The 22,780-nt window shown below is 41.3% G+C and overlaps 1 protein-coding gene across 1 annotated transcript; it reads left to right on the forward strand.

Annotated features, from left to right (window-relative positions):
- The first annotated feature begins 16,638 nt into the window (after positions 1-16,638).
- Positions 16,639-17,996, forward strand: LOC124605944 (piggyBac transposable element-derived protein 3-like). The gene is made up of 4 exons (XM_047137904.1): positions 16,639-16,957; positions 17,001-17,453; positions 17,554-17,882; positions 17,940-17,996. Exons 1-4 carry the CDS (start codon positions 16,639-16,641, stop codon positions 17,994-17,996), a joined length of 1,158 nt encoding a protein of 385 aa, XP_046993860.1.
- Positions 17,997-22,780: the final 4,784 nt, after the last annotated feature.

The following is a 22,780-nucleotide window of genomic DNA, read 5'->3' on the forward strand; positions in this document are numbered from 1 at the left end:
TTTTCTCCATCCTCACGCTTTCTTCCTCTATTGGTCTTTCCCTATGTTTACTCTTCTCCTTGCTTTCATGCCCTTACTTCTATCTCTGCCTCATTCTCCTTGTCTTCTTTTCCGTGCCTTATTCTCCGCTTCGGCGTTTGAGATTCTTTCTTCTATCCCTCTCTCTCTCTTTCCTCTCTTCTTTCCTCCCTGTGCGTGTCTGAAGGACAACTCACACATAGCCGGTGATGTGGTAACGCGTAGTTCCCCGCCCTGGGTAGACAAGTAAGGCATGCACGTACCCCCTGGTCAAGGCCAGCCCCAGGGAGGGGTGATTGCCTGAGATGTTACCTTCTGAACGTGCCGATTGGTCCCTCCGTCCGTTTCTCGGGAGGTGTGAACAATCACCTAAAGCAGGAGTATCACTTACAAACAACTCTGTGCACAATATCGTCGTGTTATCAAAGAAAGCAAAAAGGCTTGCTGGGTGACTCTCACCAGCTCATTCAACAGTTTTACTCTTCCTTTGGTTGTCTGGGGTGGCCTGCGCCGGCTATCTGGCACCAAGGTCCACTCCCCGATTTCTGGCCTGACTGTAGCGAATGAAGTCCTTGTGGATCCTGAGGATGTCTCAAATGCCTTCGGCCGGTTTTTCGCGGACGTTTCGAGCTCTGCCCATTACCACCCTGCCTTTCTCGCACGAAAACAAGCAGAGGAGGCACGGCCACCTTATTTCCAGTCTTTGAATCGTGAAAGTTACAATGCCACCTTCACCGAGCGGGAACTCTTAAAGTGCGCTCACCCGGTCCCGATCCTCTGCTCCGGGGCCTGATGGTATCCATGTTCAGATGCTGAAGAACCTTTCTCCTTTGCGCCTATATCGCATCTGGACTGAAGGTCATGTTCCCACACGCTGGCGTGAAGCAATTGTTGTTCCCATACCCAAACCAGGAAAGGACAAACACCTTCCTTCCAGTTATCGCCCCCATCTCCCTTACCAGCTGCGTCTGCAAGGTGATGGAGCGCATGGTAAATTCTTGATTGGTTTGGCTCCTTGAATCTCGACGCCTCCTTACCAATGTCCAATGTGGCTTTCGTAGGTGCCACTCTGCTGTTGACCACCTGGTTACCTTGTCGACCTTAATTATGAACGTTTTGCGTAAGTGCCAGACGGTGGCTGTGTTCTTCGATTTGGAGAAGGCTTACAACACCTGTTGGAGAGTGGGCATTCTCCGCACCATGCACACTTGGGGCCTTCGTGGTCGCCTCCCTCCTTTTATTAATGCATTTTTAATGGATCGAATGTTCAGGGTACGTGTGGGTTCTGTTTTGTCAGATGCCTTTCGCCAGGAGAATGGGGTGCCGCAGGGCTCCGTTTTGAGCGTGGCCCTTTCTGCCATAGCTATCAATCCAATAATGGATTGCCTTCCAGCTGACGTTTCAGGCTCCCTTTCGTGGACGACTTTACGATGTACTGCAGCGCTCAGAGAACGTCTCCTGGAGTGCTGTATTCAGCGTTGTCTAGATCGTCTATATTCCCGGAGTGTTGCTAACGGTTTCCGTTTTTCTGGTGAGAAAACGGTCTGTATGAACTTCTGGCGTTACGAACAGTTTCTTCCACCATCCTTACATCTCAGTCCCGCTGCTCTCCCATTCGTGGAGACAACAAAATTTGTAGGTCTTACATTTGACAAGAAATTTGGCTGGTCTCCACATGTGTCTTACTTGGCTGCTCACTGTACCCCTAATGTCCTCCGTGTTCTCAGCGGTACGTCATGGGGAGCAAATTGAATGGTCCTGCTTCACTTATATCGGTCCATTGTCCGATCAAAGCTGCATTATGGGAGCTTTGTCTACTCTTCTGCCCCACCGTCCATCTTAAGCCGTCTAAACTCTATCCACCATTGGGGGTTACATCTGGCGACTGGAGCATTCTACACCAGCCCTGTTGGGAGTCTGTATGCCGAAGCTGCCGACTTATGTCAATGCATGACCACCCGTCATATTTCTCCTCCTTTGATGATTCCCTCGACAGCCAATACAGGCTGTATATGTCTGCCCTGTTACCTCCTGGAGTTCGCTTTCGTCCCCTGTTTCAGCAACTTAATTTTACCCTCCCTACGACTTTTCGAGTGGATGAGAGCCCAACGCCACCTAGGCTCCAGGCTCAGGTTTGCGTTCACCTTGAACTCAGCTCGCTCCCAAAGGAGAGGACTGCGGATTTGATATACCGCTGGAGGTTTGTCGAGCTTCGTTAGAGGCTCGATAATAACGTCTTTATTTACACAGATGGCTCCAGGACTACTGCTGGCGTCAGATGTGCCTTTGTCGTTGGGGATGATACCTTTCAATGCCGGCTCCTTGACCAGTGTTAAAGCTTTACAGCTGAGCTTTTTCCTCTCTATCAGGCTGTTCAGTATATTCGCCACCATCATCATTCTCCCTAGGCTATCTGCTCCGATTCTTTGAGTGCCATTCAGAGTGTCTGTGACCCTTATTCAGACCACCCTCTCATGCAACGAATTCAACAGTCCCTTCAGTCGCTAGCTGATACCGGCGCTCGTGTCCTTTTTTTGTGGATTCCTGACGACATTGCTGTGCCTGGGAATGAAGCTTCTGATGCTGCGGTCAAGGCTGCTGTCCTCCTGCCTCGGCCAACTTCATTTTGGGTCCCATCAACTGATGTTAGTGGGGTTCTTTGTCGGCGCGTTTCATCATTGTGGCATGAGGCTTGGTCCTCTCTCCATGAAAATAAGTTTAGGGCCATCAAACCGATCCCGACAGCTTGGACAACCTCCTCACGCCCTTCCCGGTGAGAGGAGGTCATTTTGGCCAGGTTGCGGATTGGGCATTGCCGATTTAGCCACTGCTACCTGTTGTCAGCTGACCAAGCCCCGCAGTGCCCCTATGGTCATCCATTGAAGGTGCGCAATGTTTTATTGTCCTGTCCCCATTTTTTTTTCCACTCTCGTGTTGTCCTGTGCCTGCCGTCTACCTTACAGGAATTTTTAGCTGATGACGCTCGAGCAGCTGCTCGTGTCCTTAGTCTTATTACATTGACGGACTTGTCCAAAAACATCTAACTCTTTTATTTTGTTTATCTGCGTCTTTGTAAGTATTTTCTGGTGATGCCCCCTTGCGTTTTTCTACGCAATTACTGCACTAACGTTTGTGACTGGGCGCTAATGACCTTAGTAGTTGAGCGCCCTAAACACACACCAGCAGAATGGAAACAGAACTGCGAGGGAAGCAAAGGATGTCAAGACAGATACTGTGAGTATTTTAATATGAGTGGTTTTGTCCCTTGGCAATGGGAGTCAATTAAGAACTTCAATTTTTGAATGTTAATGTATTTTCAAATTAATAAACACTAAATGCATACAATTCAACAATTATCATCCATTATAATTTTCAGTATCTTATGTTTTGTCTTTCTCACAATCATCGGATTTCTTAAGCCCGTTTTATAGGAACGACTTTCCGCTCAAAATCGACTACTCGATTTGAGTGCGCATCGAGGGTCTGCGTGTAAATCAGGAGCCAACCACGACGTGAGTGGATCAGTGAGATCAATGATCAACAGACTATGCCGAGTGAACATTCTGAATGGTGTTTTAAGTGTTTTTAGTTAACTTTTTATTCTCATATACAGCAGTTTGGAACAGTGCCTTCTATTGACAAAGTTAAGTTTGTCAATGCTGTTGGTGCTACCTTGAGATGAAGAAAGAGATTTTAGCGAATATTTAATAGAATATTGAGCATAGTTCTGAGATTAGGTATTAAATGCAAGAAGAAGAGAGAGATCGAATTGCATGTTTTATAAGTAAAGTAAAACATAGTTAACTTTTAGGGAATAACTTATATATTACTTGAAGTAATAACTACAGAGCCGTTCAGTGAATGTAGCATAGCTGGCAGTTATAGAACATTAGCTCTATTTAGTATGTGTATTTGTCCATTGCATCTATAACGGCAGTAACTGCTGCCGATATGTCTAGCCAGATTCACTGAAATTGTGCACTACTTTTTTGCAGAATTAATTTCTTAAAATGCTTCATGAATGAAACATGTATTATACATCTAACTTTACAATTCATACTCAGCTTGTACATTTAAATGAACCATACATGAATAGAAAATTGAGCACTGTGCAATAAAAGTGCATATATTTCTGGACTGAGTAGAAGCAGTGACAATAATTATGACTGCGTGGTTTTTTTTTTTAATGTAGTTCATTTCACAGGTAGATTTCTCAGTGAGTTTAACAGTGTAATCTGCACTGGCATTGTAAAGAAGTGTTTTCTTGGGTGGTGGTTTATGCTGAGCCTGGTATTACTTTAATGATCAGCTTCTTTAGCAGTTAAATATATGTTAAAGAGTTGGAATGTTTCACAAATAGAAATGCTTGGCAGAGAAAGTATGTTAAGTGCTGTGAAAACAAATGTAATTTCCTTATTTAATTCCATTCATTCTGAAGGTTTTCTTCTGTATTTAAAAGTACTTCGCTTTACTGGAGAGTTTCCTCAGAATATTAAATTTTAATTTAGGCACAATTGAGTGCAACATACTAAGTGCTCATAACTGTTTAGACTCTGGTACAAGATTTTTCAGTTCTTAAGACATGACAGCCACTACTTAACTTACCATTAACATACTCAATATTCCACATCACGTTTACTTCAGTTGTTGAGCTATTTGTGTGATCATCATTGTTCATTCCTTCGGCAAGTTTTCTTTATTTATTTAGAAGCTACATTAGTGCGTGATTCATAGTAAGCATGTAGGGAAGCCTTTGTGGTATTATACATTTTGTGGACAATACTCTAATTGTGGCTATAGGTTCTTATCCCTGCTGTTATCTATGTGTGATTGCTAGCTTTGCTTTTCCTTTGTACAGCTTTCAAAGGTGATGAGATACATTCTCTATGAAAAAGTAAATTTTTTCTTGGTAACCTGTTTTATAAGTTACTGTTTATTGTTCTCTACAAAGTTCTCTCTTAGGAGCTAATATGTTGAAAGAAGCCAAGCTTCAAAACATTTTATTTAATCAAATGAAAAGTCACATTGTCATGAAATATTATAGTATTTCAATGCTGATATTAATCAAATTGAAACCTTTCTGTGAAGATACTCCTCCATGGAGTAAAAGAACTTGCCAAACAATACATCTTTAATTTATGAATGTACCTACAGTCAATAAGATACCCAGTAGTTAGAGTGGGCTTAGTGTGGCTGCTTTGCATGTCTACCTAAACCAGTCATGTAATACAGTTTTGTATACATATCTTCAGTGGGGCAAGTACCTCCCACACTCTGAAAGAAATTGTCTTCACAAAGGGAAGTCACATTTTACCCCAACACACAAAATGATGTGACACATTAATATCTGCCTGAAGAAAAGCAAGATGTGACAGATACAGCAAGCTTTACCCATAGTGATTCGTTGTAAATTCTCAATTATTTTGCCATTCACCAAAGAATTGATCAGTTGCTATCCTTCCTCCTTCCCAGCCCAGATCCTGGATATACTCTAGATTTAGTTTACTTATCAATTCCACTACATTACTGTTAAGAGGTTTTTCTACTGGCATTGTACTCATGCTTAGCATTATTTTTAAAAACAGAGAAATATTGGTTAGAAGGGGTTAGTGTTTTAGTGCTAACTCCCCTCACCTCCCTTCTTCCCCTCCACCCCCCCCCCCCCCCCCCAGTCCCCATTTACATGATTTCTTTGTTGTGTTGGCATACTGATGTGTAACATACCCTGAGGTCTGGGTTAGATTATGTGGTGTCAATTTCGTTGAAAGTTTGGGGAGCTGACATTTGTGAATGCAAACAAAATGTGTGGTAAGGATTGGTTTGTAGTGCAGCCTAATGCCTAATGCACCACATGTGACTCTTTTTAATCTGCAAGATGTTAATGTAATACCAGTACCGTAACCAGCAAGTGTTAAGACTTGTGGGCCACAACATTACCATGAATACGAGTCAGCTACATGGGTATTCAATGTACCTGCTGAGTGTTAAATATCTTTGGTAGTGTGGTGAGACTAAAGTGAATAAAACAAATTGTCTGATAATGTATTTTACTCCATGGGATAGTATCTACACAATGTACCCCGTGCTTTCTTCCAGCAACTAGGCAGTTCTCTGTTTGGGTTGGTGGCAATGGGAGGAGAGTATTCTGGTATGTTATGGTTAAATAATATAGAGGTGTCAGCTGCAAAGCCCACTTATAATCTGACAGGAAATCCACAGGGTCTTCTCCAGTGTTAGCAGTTTTGTATGACTAAATGCCACCAACATCAATGTCATTGTCACTTAGCTCTGAAGTGGTGTGGAAAGTAAAAATGTGGAAGTACTCATAAATCTTCTTCTTTGGAAGGAAAATACTTAGCACTGTATTCCAGTTGTTTCTGTGATGTTACAATCATTTAGAGATGATTAAGATGTATCTATTTGGAGGAAGGGACCCTTTTCCAGAAATTACAGTCAGAAGTTATAGGTGGAAACCACTGATGCCTTTGACAATGACACTTTTCTAATGCAAGGTTTTTGCTTACCATACTTTGGGAGTAAGTAGTATGGATCAAGACAAGAAAAAAATTGTCTGGTAAACATGGGTCCTAAAACACATACCGGTACCTTAGGCGCCATGATCACTTAGTCGGTAGAAGAGATGTTTCATACTAGCAAATATGAATAAGTGTTTCTATAGCTCTTAAGGTGTGCACTTTCAAGCCCATGCATACTGAATTTAAAAGAAAAAAAAAAAAAATTATTGATTTGGTTTGTACTACCTCCTCCCAGAAATACAGAAAGAAAAGAGATTACAGTACAAGAATTTCTCCGTCAGAGGTATGAGAACAATTTTTGCATTTGACTTACAGCTTTACTGGTTTTTGACTACGGCCTCTTACCTCAAAATGATACATTTACCTCCCTCCATCATATATCAAAGTTGGTAACATCATTACAGACTCTCCCTGTAATACTTTTATTTCATTGTTCAAGTGGACTGTCCCAATTACGGTGTAGTGAATGTTTGTACTAAGTGTAGTCAAAATTATGAATACTCTCTCCCAATGCAAATCGAAAGTAATAAGAAAAAGTATGCAATCGGATATACCATTTCTTCTACCTGTAACTATTAACACACACTGATGGTCAATGGTTTTCAGTTTTTGTTGAGGTTCTTTTGCTGGATATACAGTTTGACACATCACTGGCCAGTTACATATTACTTAACCACTTAATTGGTCTCCAGCTTAAATGAAATTTACTTCATTATACTTACATAATTATTTTTTTACTTCTGAGCTGTATTTCACTCATTACTTATTTTCCAAAAAAATTGCTTCAATTACAATAATATGAAACCCCTTCAATTACTCTTTACTAACCACTGGACACTAAACATTTGAAATAATTTGATATGTCTTAGCTGTAAATGGTGTAGAGAAAGCTCATAGTTTGGTGGATTGGGCAGTATAATATTTATGTTGACTGCTTACAAAAACAGCTTATTCTTGATGAGTTTTGTTTAGCGACACCTTCATTAATGTGTAATCAGACCAGATAGCAGCTTAATATCACTCACTGTGGATAGTACGAAAACTAGAGCAGAACTATGTTGAGTAATTGTTCATGGCATGAAAACTTGATTGCAGTAAATTTTTGGGTAACATTTGTGATAAAATGTGGTTGTTCAGATGGATAATGATATTGTCAATAAGGCTCATGAATTTGGAAATTCTCTTTTGAAATATGTGGCCTTGTGATCCATTTAATGTAGAAATGAATTCCAGTTTGCCATAATTCAACATTTAATGAAAAAACTGCAGAATAAAACTCTTCAGTATTTATGTAGTCAGTTCAGTTGAATAGCATCCTTGTAAGTCATCAGTCATGTTTCATTAAAAGTCAGACTATTAGATCTGCATGGAACAATTTCAGGTATATGTTGATAAAATACACTCCTGGAAATGGAAAAAAGAACACATTGACACCGGTGTGTCAGACCCACCATACTTGCTCCGGACACTGCGAGAGGGCTGTACAAGCAATGATCACACGCACGGCACAGCGGACTCACCAGGAACCACGGTGTTGGCCGTCGAATAGCGCTGGCTGCGCAGCATTTGTGCACCGCCGCCGTCAGTGTCAGCCAGTTTGCCGTGGCATACGGAGCTCCATCGCAGTCTTTAACACTGGTAGCATGCCGCGACAGCGTGGACGTGAACCGTATGTGCAGTTGACGGACTTTGAGCGAGGGCGTATAGTGGGCATGTGGGAGGCCGGGTGGACGTACCGCCGAATTGCTCAACACGTGGGGCGTGAGGTCTCCACAGTACATCGATGTTGTCGCCAGTGGTCGGCGGAAGGTGCACGTGCCTGTCGACCTGGGACCGGACCGCAGCGACGCACGGATGCACGCCAAGACCGTAGGATCCTACGCAGTGGCGTAGGGGACTGCACCGCCACTTCCCAGCAAATTAGGGACACTGTTGCTCCTTGGGTATCGGCGAGGACCATTCGCAACCGTCTCCATGAAGCTGGGCTACGGTCCCGCACACCGGTAGGCCGTCTTCCGCTCACGCCCCAACATCGTGCAGCCCGCCTCCAATGGTGTCGCGACAGGCGCGTATGGAGGGACGAATGGAGACGTGTTGTCTTCAGCGATGAGAGTCGGTTCTGCCTTGGTGTCAATGATGGTCGTATGCGTGTTTGGTGCCGTGCAGGTGAGCGCCACAATCAGGACTGCATACGACCGAGGCACACAGGGCCAACACCCGGCATCATGGTGTGGGGAGCGATCTCCTACACTGGCCGTACACCACTGGTGATCGTCGAGGGGACACTGAATAGTGCACGGTACATCCAAACCGTCATCGAACCCATCGTTCTACCATTCCTAGACCGGAAAGGGATCTTGCTGTTCCAACAGGACAATGCACGTCCGCATGTATCCCGTGCCACCCAACGTGCTCTAGAAGGTGTAAGTCAACTACCCTGGCCAGCAAGATCTCCGGATCTGTCCCCCATTGACCATGTTTGGGACTGGATGAAGCGTCGTCTCACGCGGTCTGCACGTCCAGCACGAACGCTGGTCCAACTGAGGCGCCAGGTGGAAATGGCATGGCAAGCCGTTCCACAGGACTACATCCAGCATCTCTACGATCGTCTCCATGGGAGAATAGCAGCCTGCATTGCTGCGAAAGGTGGATATACACTGTATTAGTGCCGACATTGTGCATGCTCTGTTGCCTGTGTCTATGTGCCTGTGGTTCTGTCAGTGTGATCATGTGATGTATCTGACCCCAGGAATGTGTCAATAAAGTTTCCCCTTCCTGGGACAATGAATTCACGGTGTTCTTATTTCAATTTCCAGGAGTGTATTATATACAACAGTGTGTCATAAAGTTACTGGTTTGTCCTCTCTGCAGCCATGCTCAAAGCAACCTGATGTCTAATACGCAACTAAAATGAGAGATTTTTACAACTCTGGTACAGAAATCCCAATGACTGGGAAGGTGCCTGACAACTCAGTGATAGAAATCAACAGGACTGAGATCATAAATTTTTATGATGGGAGTAGTAATGTAAGTCGGATCAACAACATTTTTCCTTTTTATTGTACAGTAAGTAATAATTGATATACTAAAAGACTCACTTCAGGTAATGTTCATAACCTTCTACACAAATAAGTTTATTCCAACTTGCAAATACAGAGATTAAATCTTAACCTCCCAGCATTACTGTTATTGATAACAGTAGCCATTAATGAAATTAAACTAACTTAAACAGACCTCCTTAACACATTTTTCGATTATTGAATCTGGATGTGGTGGTAGTTAATGACAGTGCTGAATTTGAGGTGCCTAGTACTCCAGTTGCTTCTAGTGCATATTCCACTACACCAAAAATTCGGAAGAAGAGCAAGAGTGATAATAATCCCTTACTAAATACAATACTGGAGAACTGGAGACCCATCTCCAGATGCTTTGGGACACTTCATTGTGGAAGAGTTGGCACCCTACAAGTGACTACTGGACAGAACACCACACTTACAGGCAAAATTACATTCACTTCAGTGTCAATGCGAACATGCCATCGTAATGGGAGATATGAACGTAGACCTGCTGAGGCACTCCCTCCACAATAAACCTAAGAAGATAGTTTAGTTGTAATCACATGAACATTCTTCCATTACAACCTACACACCATACGGCGCACAGTCATACTCATATGTAATCGCAACGAAACGGACTGACAAAATAAGAGATGGTCAAACCTCGGCCTCAGGCCTCTCAGCACATGATATAATATTCCTGGACTACTATACAGCAGACCCCAAACATCAAATTGCTTTACATAATTTGTGGGAACATAAACGTATTGATCTTGACATTCTAACAGCCGACTGCTCAGAAATCTCATGGTAGCAAATAATCAGAGAGCCTACAATCGACGGCAAAATTAATGTACTTGGTGATAAATTCACTGCCCTCTGCACCAGTATGAACAATCCGTGTAAGAAAATCCCTGCTCAATGGAAACTGAACTATGTCAAATGATGAATGAAAGGGACGCTGCCCATAGGAGTTTCAAGGTAGATTCGAAACCCAAGCGCTTCGAAGACTAGAGAAAGTTACAGAACAGATTGAAACGATGCATTCGCAATACCAAAACCAGGCACATTCGCTCCCTTGTATGTAGTGATATGATGGCCACAACTCTGTGGAAGGATCTCCGCAACTTGAGAAAGGCAAAATCGGAAACTGCTTTTCATGTCTCAGCTAATGAATTCTTCGTTGCACATCTGAACACCCATACGGCTGATAATTACCGTCCACAATAATCCCCCAACTGGATAACTATCCACAATACCTTCCATCTAAAACACGCAACAATAAATATGGCAAGAAAAGCAATAATGAGAATCTCTTCTGATGTGATAGGCAATGACAGTATTAGTATGACCATGATTAAGAATGTTGCCGATATTTTAGTACCTGTCTTAACTGACATATTTAATTTTCCCCTTGTGAACGGAATATACCCCATTGTATGGGAAAAATGCATAATCCGACCCATCCCTAAGGCCGGTATTACACTATCAAATTTCTTTGTCCAATACCTTTGTCAAAGAAATTTGATGGTGTAATAGGGAACTTTGACAAATGTTGTCAAATATTTGATTAAATCTAGGGCCTCGCTGTAGATTGAAGTCGCTTGTCTTCTGTTCACTGCAATGCGATATGTTACCAGGTGGAGCGCTAGCATCGCTGCAGCGTTCTGTCATCTTTAGTGTGTTTGTAAACATGGCCGGAAAATGTAGTTGGTGTGTGTGGCGTCTACCACAAAATTAATAGAGATGTATGAAGCTGATGAGGCGCTTTACAATCTGAGGCACCCTGATTATAAAAATAGATTACGAAGATCGGAGAGCTACAAAAATATTGCGGAGGTTATTAGCCGTGTCATACGGCCCCGGGTGTACGGCTGAGGACATAAAGAAGAAAATTAATGGCCTCCGCACAAGTTACTCGTACGAGAAAGCAAAAGTACGTATCGAGATATTTCTTTCTTTTTATTTATGCAAGTAAAGTTTACATGTCATACAAATGATTAGCATTAATTTGTTCACTGCAGCGGCTTGAAGCATACAATAATCTCTAAGTAACCTATAAGTAGTTTACATTATTTTCATTACTATTATTGCAGATGCATAAAAGAAAAAGTGGAGCCAGTGCACAGGCGGCGTATACTCCGCAAGTATACTGGTCCCACATGCTAAAGTTCCTGGACCAGGCGACAGAGGCGGACGAGAGTGTCTGTAACATCGAAAGCACAGAAAGTGGAAGTGCAGTCTCCTACTACGGCAGACACTGTTTCCTGACGAGTGTACAAGTGTTTTCTTCTCTCAGTTAACAAGTTGTGCAGTGTGGAAGCAGCCAGTGTAATTGTGGTAACTTTCTGGAGGCAGATTAATGGTAGTAAGAAAAATCCTGAAAGGACTTGCAAGAATGCCAAAGCTGCTCTCCACTAATCTTCTTCCTCGTGACAGTCTGTAATTGAAAACCTTTTCTTCTTTTGTGATTCCTTTTAAGGGGTACGGCTTCATAATGTTATAACTCAGAGGAAAAGAGTCATCTGCCAGTACAACCATTGGGGTTGTAATGTTTGTGTTCCCAAGCTTCCTGCCTTCAGGAATGTTGAGAATAGATCGGTCAATGAGACACTCGCGTTAATTTGCTTTTTGGAAACGCTCCAGCATCAACAACACGCCTATTAGTTCCTACACCAACATACAAAAATTTGTAGGAAGTATCTACCATGGCAAATAAAATGATACTGTTGAAGGATTTGTAATTGGAAAAAGTGAGATCCACTAGCTTGTGGTCATTTAATATGAATATGCTTTCCACCAATTGCGCCTATAGTATTAATAACAGTTCTACTTCTCGAAATCCTCTGCAATTTGCTCCCACTTTTCTCTGCTTGTGGGTACCTGTAAATAAGATTTATGTATGTGCAAGGAAGTATGTAACCAATGGCTTTCATCTCTTATTTTATAGCATGAGATGCAGGCTCAACGAGAGCCTTCTGTTGCATGCAGCGAGCCACAGCCCCAGTAGCAAGAGTGGCCTCCCACATAATGAGGGAAAAGCACAACAGATGTGGCAACAGACGTCATTGTGGAGGCCAGCAGGACATTGAAGGCTGTGGCTGATATGGCCAGGACTCTGCCCCAGCCTGTCCCAGAAGACCACTACAGTGCCCTTGGCACCCACATCGCAGCAGAACTGTGTGAGATGGATAATGTGGGTGGCAAGGAATTTACAACGGCCACAATGCACGGTTTGCAGCGATATTTAATGGACGGGTGGGATCTACTGCATGCGACAACTCAACAAGCACAACCGTCCGCCTCTGGGTATATCCAAGCTGCCTTGGTGCAGGCTGGTATAATCTCTCCAATCTTCGTAATCTATTTTGTAATCTTCATAGTCTATTTTTGTACTCAGGATGCCCCACATTGTAAAACCCCTTATCAGCTTCATTCATCTCTATTAATTTTGTAGTTTCAGACACCAATTGGTACATGCTATGTTAATAAAATAAAAATTGTTCTTAGTGAACAAAGTGTATTGAACATTTATTTACCTTCAGACATTGGTCCTTTAGTGCTTTATAAATTGCTTCACACGTTTCAGGTATTATTTAACTTAATGTGTACTGTGGAATTCAAGTGCTGTACTGTAAGCTAGAGCGACTTTCTCCTGTAGCAAGGAGCGAAACTCGTTCAAGGTCACCCGCCAATATGGCGGCGCACACAGCCATATAGAAAACCCACCCACCTCCCCAGGGGTCGTAACCCCTGCAACCCACATTAGAGACAGATGCTTCAGTAGCTGATTGATGTTTTTAATTAAAAAAAAAAAAAAAAAATCTCACGGGATAGATAAGGATGGTTCGTTTTTATTAAGGATGATAATATACAGTGACATATCCTTGTACTTTAATATAATTTGTTAGTGCACCATCAATCTTAACCCAAATATTAATTCTTTCATTAGCATTAACACGTCTCCTGTTCTTTGTATACAAGGAAAAAGGCTTGTCAGTAACTACAATAGCTGTACCATAATTCCTGCAGATATAGCAGTTCTTAAGTGAATATTCTGCTTTGAGATATGAGGAATCACTTCAATGAGCACACACTGAAATGTATGCTCATCCATTCGTCAGTAATTTATGTATGACTTGGCGTCCTCCACTATAAGCTCACGTAACAAGTTTTGTTGAATGCTTTTATGTTCTCTTCACCCAGGTCTGTTTCCTTTTTTCCCCCCCGCTTCTGTATCACATGTGCACACAGTGCAATTGTGGTGCAAGCAACTGCTGCAGTTAATAACAATTTGTAGTTGTCAGCCATCTTAAACTTTGACGAAAAATTTGATGACAGTGTAATACCCCTTCTAGCACTACATCAAAGATCTTTGTCAAAGCAATTTATAGTGTAATACCGGCTTAAGATCGAAAACCCGCAACTGCCTACTGATAACCGACCAATTAGCATACCCCCTGCTGTTTCCAAAGCACTTGAATATATTGTTCATGATCATATCACTGAACACCTGCATGAATTCAACCTACATGACAATTTTCAATCCGGTTTCGGTAAGCACCACAACACAAACACTGCTCTAATTAAGTAATTGAGCACCTGAAATATGCCATCGACAGCCGAAAGGCAACAATATTGACGCTACTAGACTTCAGTAAAGCTTTTGACACTCAACTTTGACATATTGCTCAGAAAAATGAGACAGCATAATTACTCTGATAGTGCAATGAGGTGGTTTGAAACTTACTTTAAAAAAACTGACAGCAATGTGCTGTCTGTGTAACTGAAAAATCTTGCTGGAAACATGTCTCCTCAGGATGCCACAAGGGTCTGTGTTAGGCCCACTTTTGTTTTCTTTATGTCAATGACATTTCGTCGGTTCTGTCGTCCTGTAAAAATGATATCTATGCCGACTTCCTCCAGCTTTATCTAAGTGTCAGACCTGAAGATGTAAACACTGCAATTGTTCAGATGAATGATGATTTATCTTCAGTACTAGCATGGGGGGAAAACCTGGGGATTAAACTAAATGCAAAACAGACACAAGTAATCCTAATAGCTCATCGAAAATTAGTTAAGTTCAGATTTCCACGAACGGCCGCCTCCCATTCCTCTCAGCTGTATTCCAATACTATATCAGAAAACAGTTAAGATCTTTGGTGTAACTTTGGATGAGCGTCTCAACTGGGCAGACAAAACAGTCGCAGTGTACTTTAAGACACCCGCTTGCCTCTATGTTCTCGAAAATTTTCGTAACGTATTTCCACAGTAGGTGGGACACCAGCTCATGCAAGCCCTCATTCTACCGAATCTTCACTATTGTGATGTAATTGAATACTTGCCGGCAAAAACGTTGTAGCCCTCACTTTTCTAAGAAACCGGTTTGTCACGTATAAACGTTGTATGTGCCAAGAGTAAGGCGTGTATGAAGTTATGTTTGCGAACATGTACATTATGCGCCATTTTTCGTTTGTTTCCTATTCGTCGCGAGGGTCTCGGGTGCAAAAACGTAGTAAACATGGAGCAGGAACGTTGTGTGACGTTAAGTCAGAGCATGTGCGAAGATATACATAGGGGCTGGAAACGGAAAATTAAGTATAGTGAATGGAAAAGGAATGCGAAGTAACACAAGCGGAATTCGAGGCAACCATATTAGCCCCCCCCCCCACCCCCTCCCCCAATAGCAAACTAGTACCTGGGAAATTTCTGCTGAACAGGAGGGTGCATAAACGTTGTATGCCAATCTAACACAATATTTCTGTGAAATGGGAGATTGCATACGTTATTTGCAAACATTATATTGTAATGCACTGTCGTAGCCTTTACCTTTGACATTAATGTGGCTAACTATACTTATCATTACGTCGTGCTCTCTTTATAGATTGCTACCTGCAAATGTAGATACCAGTGTAAAACACTAAAAATGGAGGACAACAGAGAGCTGTTCCAAGAATTCTACGCTTTAGATTATAATGCACAAACCAGACATTTGGCTTCGTCGTGCATTGAAATAGTAGACATGAAACGTGGGGAGACTGAGGAGACCATTTCGCGCGGACACGGCACATTCAAGTACCTTTTAACCCTCTACTGCCCACCGTGACTGAAGTCACGTCAAATTTTATCGTTATATTTGGCATTAGAATCGTTATTTCTTTCTTGACCAGTTAACCTTGAGTGTTACAATATGGCTGCTTTATATTTAGGTTGTTTGCACTGTCACCAGAATAATATTATCATTGGTAGGTAGCATTGAATGTTGGACTGCAGTCATTTGTCGTCTTCCTGTGCTGGTGCAAGTTTAGCTATTATTTACAGTGATGCTGTTGTCATTTATCATGAAACAAAAATACTTAGTTAGAAATGTAAGTATTATTCTTCATTATAAACACTGCATTTCATGGAACTATAAATATTGCATGTGCTATGAGCGAATTTGGGTCCGTTTCTCTGAAGTCACGTTGGGCAATAATGGAATCATAACCTCACTTTGTTACAGAGTCATGGAGCCTAATAAGTTTTATGGAAAACATAAGAAAGGTGAAGAATATGAAGTTATAACTATTCCTGCATATGAATCAGAAGATTCTGTCTTAGATTCAGATTGTGAGGGTGATATCGATATAGTAGAAAAGCGTCAAGGTGACATAATTATAGGCGAGAGTGATAATGATAGTGCAGAGGACGGTGATAATGCTCTACTTGTGAATAATGAAAGTGATAACGAGAATGTTAGTGATAACGAGAATGTTAGTGATAACGAGAATGTTAGTGATGAATTTCAAGTCAATTATGATTGGAGACGTTCTAGCAATCGTATTATTCGTCCTGTTCAACCATGGAAGTGTTGTCTCCCTTGTGCACTGGAAGAACCTCATCTACCTATGACCTATTTTAGGCAGTTGTTAGACGATAAAATTGTGGAAAATGCTGTAGATCAAACCAACTTATATGCAATACAGAAAGACATTTCTAAACCAATAAACACTGATAAAAATGAGACTGAACAATTTTTTGGTTGATATATGTGCATGTCCATTTATGGACTTCCATCGTCTCGTATGTATTGGAAAACTACTACTCGGATTCCAGCTGTTGCTGATGTAACGAGCCGCAATAGGTGGGAGCAGCTAAAACTAGGGCTCCATTTCAATGATAACGAAACTATAGATCAAGCTGACACATTGTACAAGATCAGACCCTTTCTGGAGCCATTGGTTGAAAATTTTCGAAGAATTCCCATGAGTGAAAAATTGTCAGTGGATGAACAGATGATTCCTTTCAAGGGAAGACACACCTTTAAGAATTACGTCAAAAATAAACCTAAAAAAATGGAGTTACAAGGCATTTGTCTTGTGTGATTCACATGGAATTGCACATAATTTAGAGATATATTCAGGGAAAGTGAAACATGACCCATCCATACCTGATGTAGGTGTGAGTGGAAATGATGTTCTGAGATTGGCTTATGTAATACCTAGACACATGTTTCACAAACTGTATTTTGATAATTGGTTCACAGGAGTTCGGTTAGAAGTTGAACTAGAAAAGATGGGTATTCAGTATTTAGGAACTGTGAGACCTAATCGGCTCAAAGGCTGTATGTTCACTTCTGACAAAGTCATGAAAAAGAAGAGTCGAGAGAGTTGTGAGGAACATTTATCTAAAATTGATGGCATTACTTTGAGTGCAGTAAAATGGTATGATAACAAGCCTGTTCATTTGCTCAGTACTTTTGCTGGTGCTCATCCAACATCAACAGTGGAGAGATGGGACCGTATAAAGAAAGAAAAAATAAATGTTGAATGCCCCAGTATCGTTCAATCAGTGCATGGGTGGTGTTGATCTGTTGGACTCACTGATAGCATTGTATCGCATCAAGATCTGGTAGAAGAAATGGTATTTGAGAATTGTATTTCACTTGCTTGATCTGACTGTAGTCAATGCTTGGATACTATACAGAAGAGATTGTACAGAGTGTAACGTGAGAAAACTAGATCAGTTCAGCCTATTGGAGTTCAAAGCTACTGTTGCTGCTTGTCTTTGCAAACAGAATAAGGATGGACAGAAAAAAAGAGGAAGACCTAGTAGTTCGTCAATGGAAACTGCAATTCAGTTGAAGAAGAAAACTGGGTCAGCAGCACCACTGCCTGAAAAAGAAGTGAGGAAGGATGGAATTGGCCACTGGCCTCAATTTTCAGAAAAAAAGAGGTCGTTGAAAAAACCAGGATGTAATGGTGCACCAAAAGTGTTTTGCACAAAATGTAAAGTGCGTCTTTGCTTCACACCAAATTCTAACTGTTTTTTTTATTTTCATACTCAGTAGTTCATGTCAGAAACTAAAAATAACCAGAATATTGCTGACATTAAAATCCATTTTTAAGTTCGTATTTTTTAATTATTGTGTTGTGTATGTTTTTATCTGTAATTAATTGTTATCTCATTATTCTTTACTTCCAATTTTACCGTAACATGCAGCTCTATTCTTGTCTCGAATTAGAAATACTAAATTATTTGTACAAGACTGAACAAAAAATTTAACTGCCCACTGTGACCTCAGAGTCACAGAACTACTTTTAAAAAATAAATTATTTCAAAAACAAAAATTCACCTTATATGTGTTAAATACATTATTCTCTAATATTCTGTGCATATAAATATTTTTTTCTACAGGAAATAATAATTTGGGCAATAGAGTGTTAAGAAGAGGAGCAGAAAAAATTCAGGTACGAAAAAAATAAAAATAAAAAAAAAATTGTGCATGGTATATAGGATTATAGCTAGGTGTGTACAAATGCTCCAAGGGAAAATGAAATGTGGTGTGCCATTAGAAGCCAGAAGGGGTAAGCATGTGAATCGTCCAAATAAGCTGCAGGACAGCTTGAAGGACGTGAGAAGAAACCATACTGAGAAGCTACCAAAACCAGAAACCCACTACAAAAGACATAAGAATGAAAAGCTCTGCCTGAGATCCGATTTGAGTATTTCTAAACTCTGCAGACTCTTAAAGAAGATAACCGACAGTACAGAGCAGTGAAAGAGCTAACAGAGATTTTTCAGGGGACAATATAATTTTCGTTTTGGAGTACCACGTTCGGATTCATGTGGGTATTGTGACAGACTGTTCCTGCAGTTAGTTAGTTAACAATAAAAATGAAACAGAGAAAGAAAATCGACGAAGAAAGCAAACTGCACCATTTACATGCGGAAGCAGCGTACTCAATGCTGAAGAAGGATACAGCAAAAGCTAAAGCAAACGAAACCTATGTTGTGATATGCACAAACCTCAAACAGGTGCTGTATTGTCCTACCCTTACCCATTCTGCGGTTTTCTACCAACGTCTGCTGTCAACCTACAATAAGGTGTGGATGTGTGTATGGCCAGAAACTGTTGCTACGCGGGAATCAGCGGAAATTACTTCGTGCCTTCTGAAATACGTGACATCTACATTTTCAGTACAACCCGTGTGAAGAAAGACCTTTAGTGGTGTGGTCAGATTGATGTACAGGGCAGAACAATAACTGTAAAGCTATTGTTTTGTATCAATATCTTCTGAACATGAAGTATTTCACCTTTGTGGAGTAAATGTTCCTTATCACAGGACACGGCTTTTTGCCTTATGACAGGGATTTCGCATCAATTGAGAGAGATAAGAAGAACTACTCTGCGTATGAACCATTTGAATGGGTTCAGGTAATAGCTACTGCACGACCAAACAACTCGTTTCTGGTTTGGTACATGGAGCATGACGATTTTATTGATTTAAGCGGTATTGAAAAGCACGTCCGCAAAGACCCAAAAAGCAAAATAACGGATTATGTTTGGATGAAGATATCTTCAGACTCCCCAACAGTACTTCAGTGCCGCAAGAGCCATAACTACTTGCAGCCTTGGTACTCACAAGGGAACCTCCCCATCGCACCCCCCTCAGATTTAGTTATAAGTTGGCACAGTGGATAGGCCTTGAAAAACTGAACACAGATCAATCGAGAAAACAGGAAGAAGTTGTGTAGAACTATGAAAAAAATAAGCAAAATATACAGACTGAGTAGTCCATGCGCATGATAGGCAACATCAAGGACAATGGCTCCCCATTGTCCTTGATGTTGCCTATGCAAGAAATTGTAGACGAGACAAACACGTTCATTACGCACAAAGAAATCGAAATGGAGCAGTTCTCCAATAAAGACTTCCGTTGAGAGGTGTACAAAATCTTGTTGGCTCCCAAAATGGCATACAGGAGAACAATTAGCCGCCACTGAAACTAAAGTAGTATAGCAGCCCAGATCAAATCACACAAACCATACGTAGACGAAAGTATTCGCCACGAAAGCAGAAATTCACTCATCTAGAAGATGGGCAATTTGCAGTTCAAAGAAAAATCCAGTGCGAACAGTGTGGATGTGTTCAGTGCGTACAGTAACTTTGTGTCTGAGAGCAGGCAAGAATTGTTTCAAGAGATACCACGAAAATTAAAAACTAGATATTTCAAAGTTCAACCTCCAAATATCGAATTTGTATACAGTAATGGGGTGGTGGTTACCTGTAGTGACCACATTTAATGTTAATATTTTGTTGTTGTTGTTGTTGTTGTTGTTGAAGTGAATTTTTACAAACTCAATGTGTAAAACATGTCAAAACAATAAAATAAATGTGTTACAAGTAAAAGAAATTTGAAATAAGTTTTCTTGCCCCACTAGGGTAAATTTTAGTGGTGTTTACCTGCCCCTCAAAGAGTTAATCAGTAATGGATTCATTTCAAGTTACAGTGAATGCTATTTCTGCCGTTCGTAAACCTGTTGCATAGGTAATGGTTTTTTGCGCCTCCTGTACAATTTATATTTTGCGGGTCACAACGTTTTTACCGGCAGGTATTCAATTCAACATAGCATGTGTAGTGAAAACAAAAGATGGTTAGAACTAACCATGAATGCCTGTGGGCATTACACCTGCAACATTCACCGATGGATCATATTAGTGCTTCATACTCCCACCTATGTGGACACGGTCAGACAAATTGCGTGACTACCACACCATATCTATTTCACCGGCTCGTCGTCATGCAAGCACCTCAAATACCTTGCTTCAGAGATTAAACATCTGTCATGCCATCATAATCGAAACACGATGTCACTTATTTGGTATCCTAACTGTACCCACTCACAAAACAAAAACATTTGCAAACTCCTCCTCTGTTCCCGCCGTCCGCCTCTGGGACAAACTGCCCTTTACCTTCCGCAAAATTCAATCCCGTACTGCTTTCAAGAAGAAGTTGAATCATTTCCTACTATCATCCTCATAACATTTTCCACAAAATTAATGTACATGGCCAACCTTCGCCCCTGTCAAACGGCAAAGCTAGTGTCTCCTATCTTGCACCTTTCTCCTCTTCATCTCAATTAGCCACGCAATCTTCTTTTCCCTTTTATTTCCTAAACTGAGTTTCACCACGTCCCTATTCTTCCCTGCCCTTCACCACTTGTTTCCTTCATACCAACCACTGCTAGCACTCCTATCTAAAATCTGTTTTTATCATAATGTCTAATTATTGCAGTACTTATCATCTATGAATGTAAATGTGTATGTATTTTTGCAAACGTACCTTTATAATTGTTTATTTCACTTTTCTTACTAGATGTAGTTTAACACACCTCCTAAAACATATGAAAGCAAAATATGTAGAATGCCTGGTTAGGTGTAAGAGGTGGTCTGATGGCCCTAATCTTGTCATGTTAACCCTTTCGGGACACAAGTCCCGTATACATGGCCCGACGCAGCAGTCGCTATGGGACACGAGGTCCAATATACATGGCCCGATTGTCGCGTGACACACCCAGTCAAATCTAGGCACTGGCCTGGAGTATCGACACGGGATGGGGCGCACTGTGTTGGGAAAAATGTGAACTACACGCGGAGCGCGGGTGATCGGCACGTGCTCAACGCCTCTCCCCGAGAAAACAAGGCCAACTAACAGGGGTTGCTATGCCACCGTGACGTTGCGACAAGCGACCCAATATGGCGATAGTATATTGCTGTGATTGGATTGCTTTCGAGTGGTGAGTTGCTGAAACTGTTGTTATTTTGATACATCTCTTTCACCACCGCAAAGTAAGGTACATGTGCCAAATAAGGCCCGGTTCTTAATAAAGCCCACTCTCATTTTCTAGCATGGAAAGTTTGAAAACAGCGCGAAATGTATTTGGTAGTGACACCTTTTGACATCTAGTGGCCAAGGCAACAACTATTTCCACACCCGCTCTCGTGCTGGCCATTTTACTTTCAGTTGTGCCACGGTGTTCAGCAAAGGAGGGCTGCTTCTTATTTGCACAGTACATTTCATCTAATGCAATCGTTTCGGTTATGAAACATTTGTACTAGTAAATATGTATTTATGAACAGAAAATTGTGCTGTATTAAGATATGCAACTATCTTCCTATCAATAAGTTTATTTTTAAACAATAAACGCACACGCGTTTTAAACTGGTTGTTCCCAATAAGGCCCATCCGTGGCACTCCAAACAAGGCCCGGGCGGCCCTTATTACGCACCCTGTTGTATGGAGCTGTGCATAACTGCAATGCATATTAAGTTCAGTGTATCCTGGGAAACCTCTTGTAACACGTATTTATTATCTGTAAATTAAATCTAAATTATTTTATACATTTTTACCGAGCTATTAGTTGGTCAGCTATTAGTTGGTCAGCTATTAGTTGGTCAGCTATTAGTTGGTCAGCTATTAGTTGGTCAGCTATTAGTTGGTCAGCTATTAGTTGGTCAGCTATTAGTTGGTCAGCTATTAGTTGGTCAGCTATTAGTTGGTCAGCTATTAGTTGGTCAGCTATTAGTTGGTCAGCTATTAGTTGGTCAGCTATTAGTTGGTCAGCTATTAGTTGGTCAGCTATTAGTTGGTCAGCTATTAGTTGGTCAGCTATTAGTTGGTCAGCTATTAGTTGGTCAGCTATTAGTTGGTCAGCTATTAGTTGGTCAGCTATTAGTTGGTCAGCTATTAGTTGGTCAGCTATTAGTTGGTCAGCTATTAGTTGGTCAGCTATTAGTTGGTCAGCTATTAGTTGGTCAGCTATTAGTTGGTCAGCTATTAGTTGGTCAGCTATTAGTTGGTCAGCTATTAGTTGGTCAGCTATTAGTTGGTCAGCTATTAGTTGGTC

Source organism: Schistocerca americana, chromosome 3 (genome assembly GCF_021461395.2).
Source record: "Schistocerca americana isolate TAMUIC-IGC-003095 chromosome 3, iqSchAmer2.1, whole genome shotgun sequence".
NCBI lineage: Eukaryota > Metazoa > Arthropoda > Insecta > Orthoptera > Acrididae > Schistocerca > Schistocerca americana.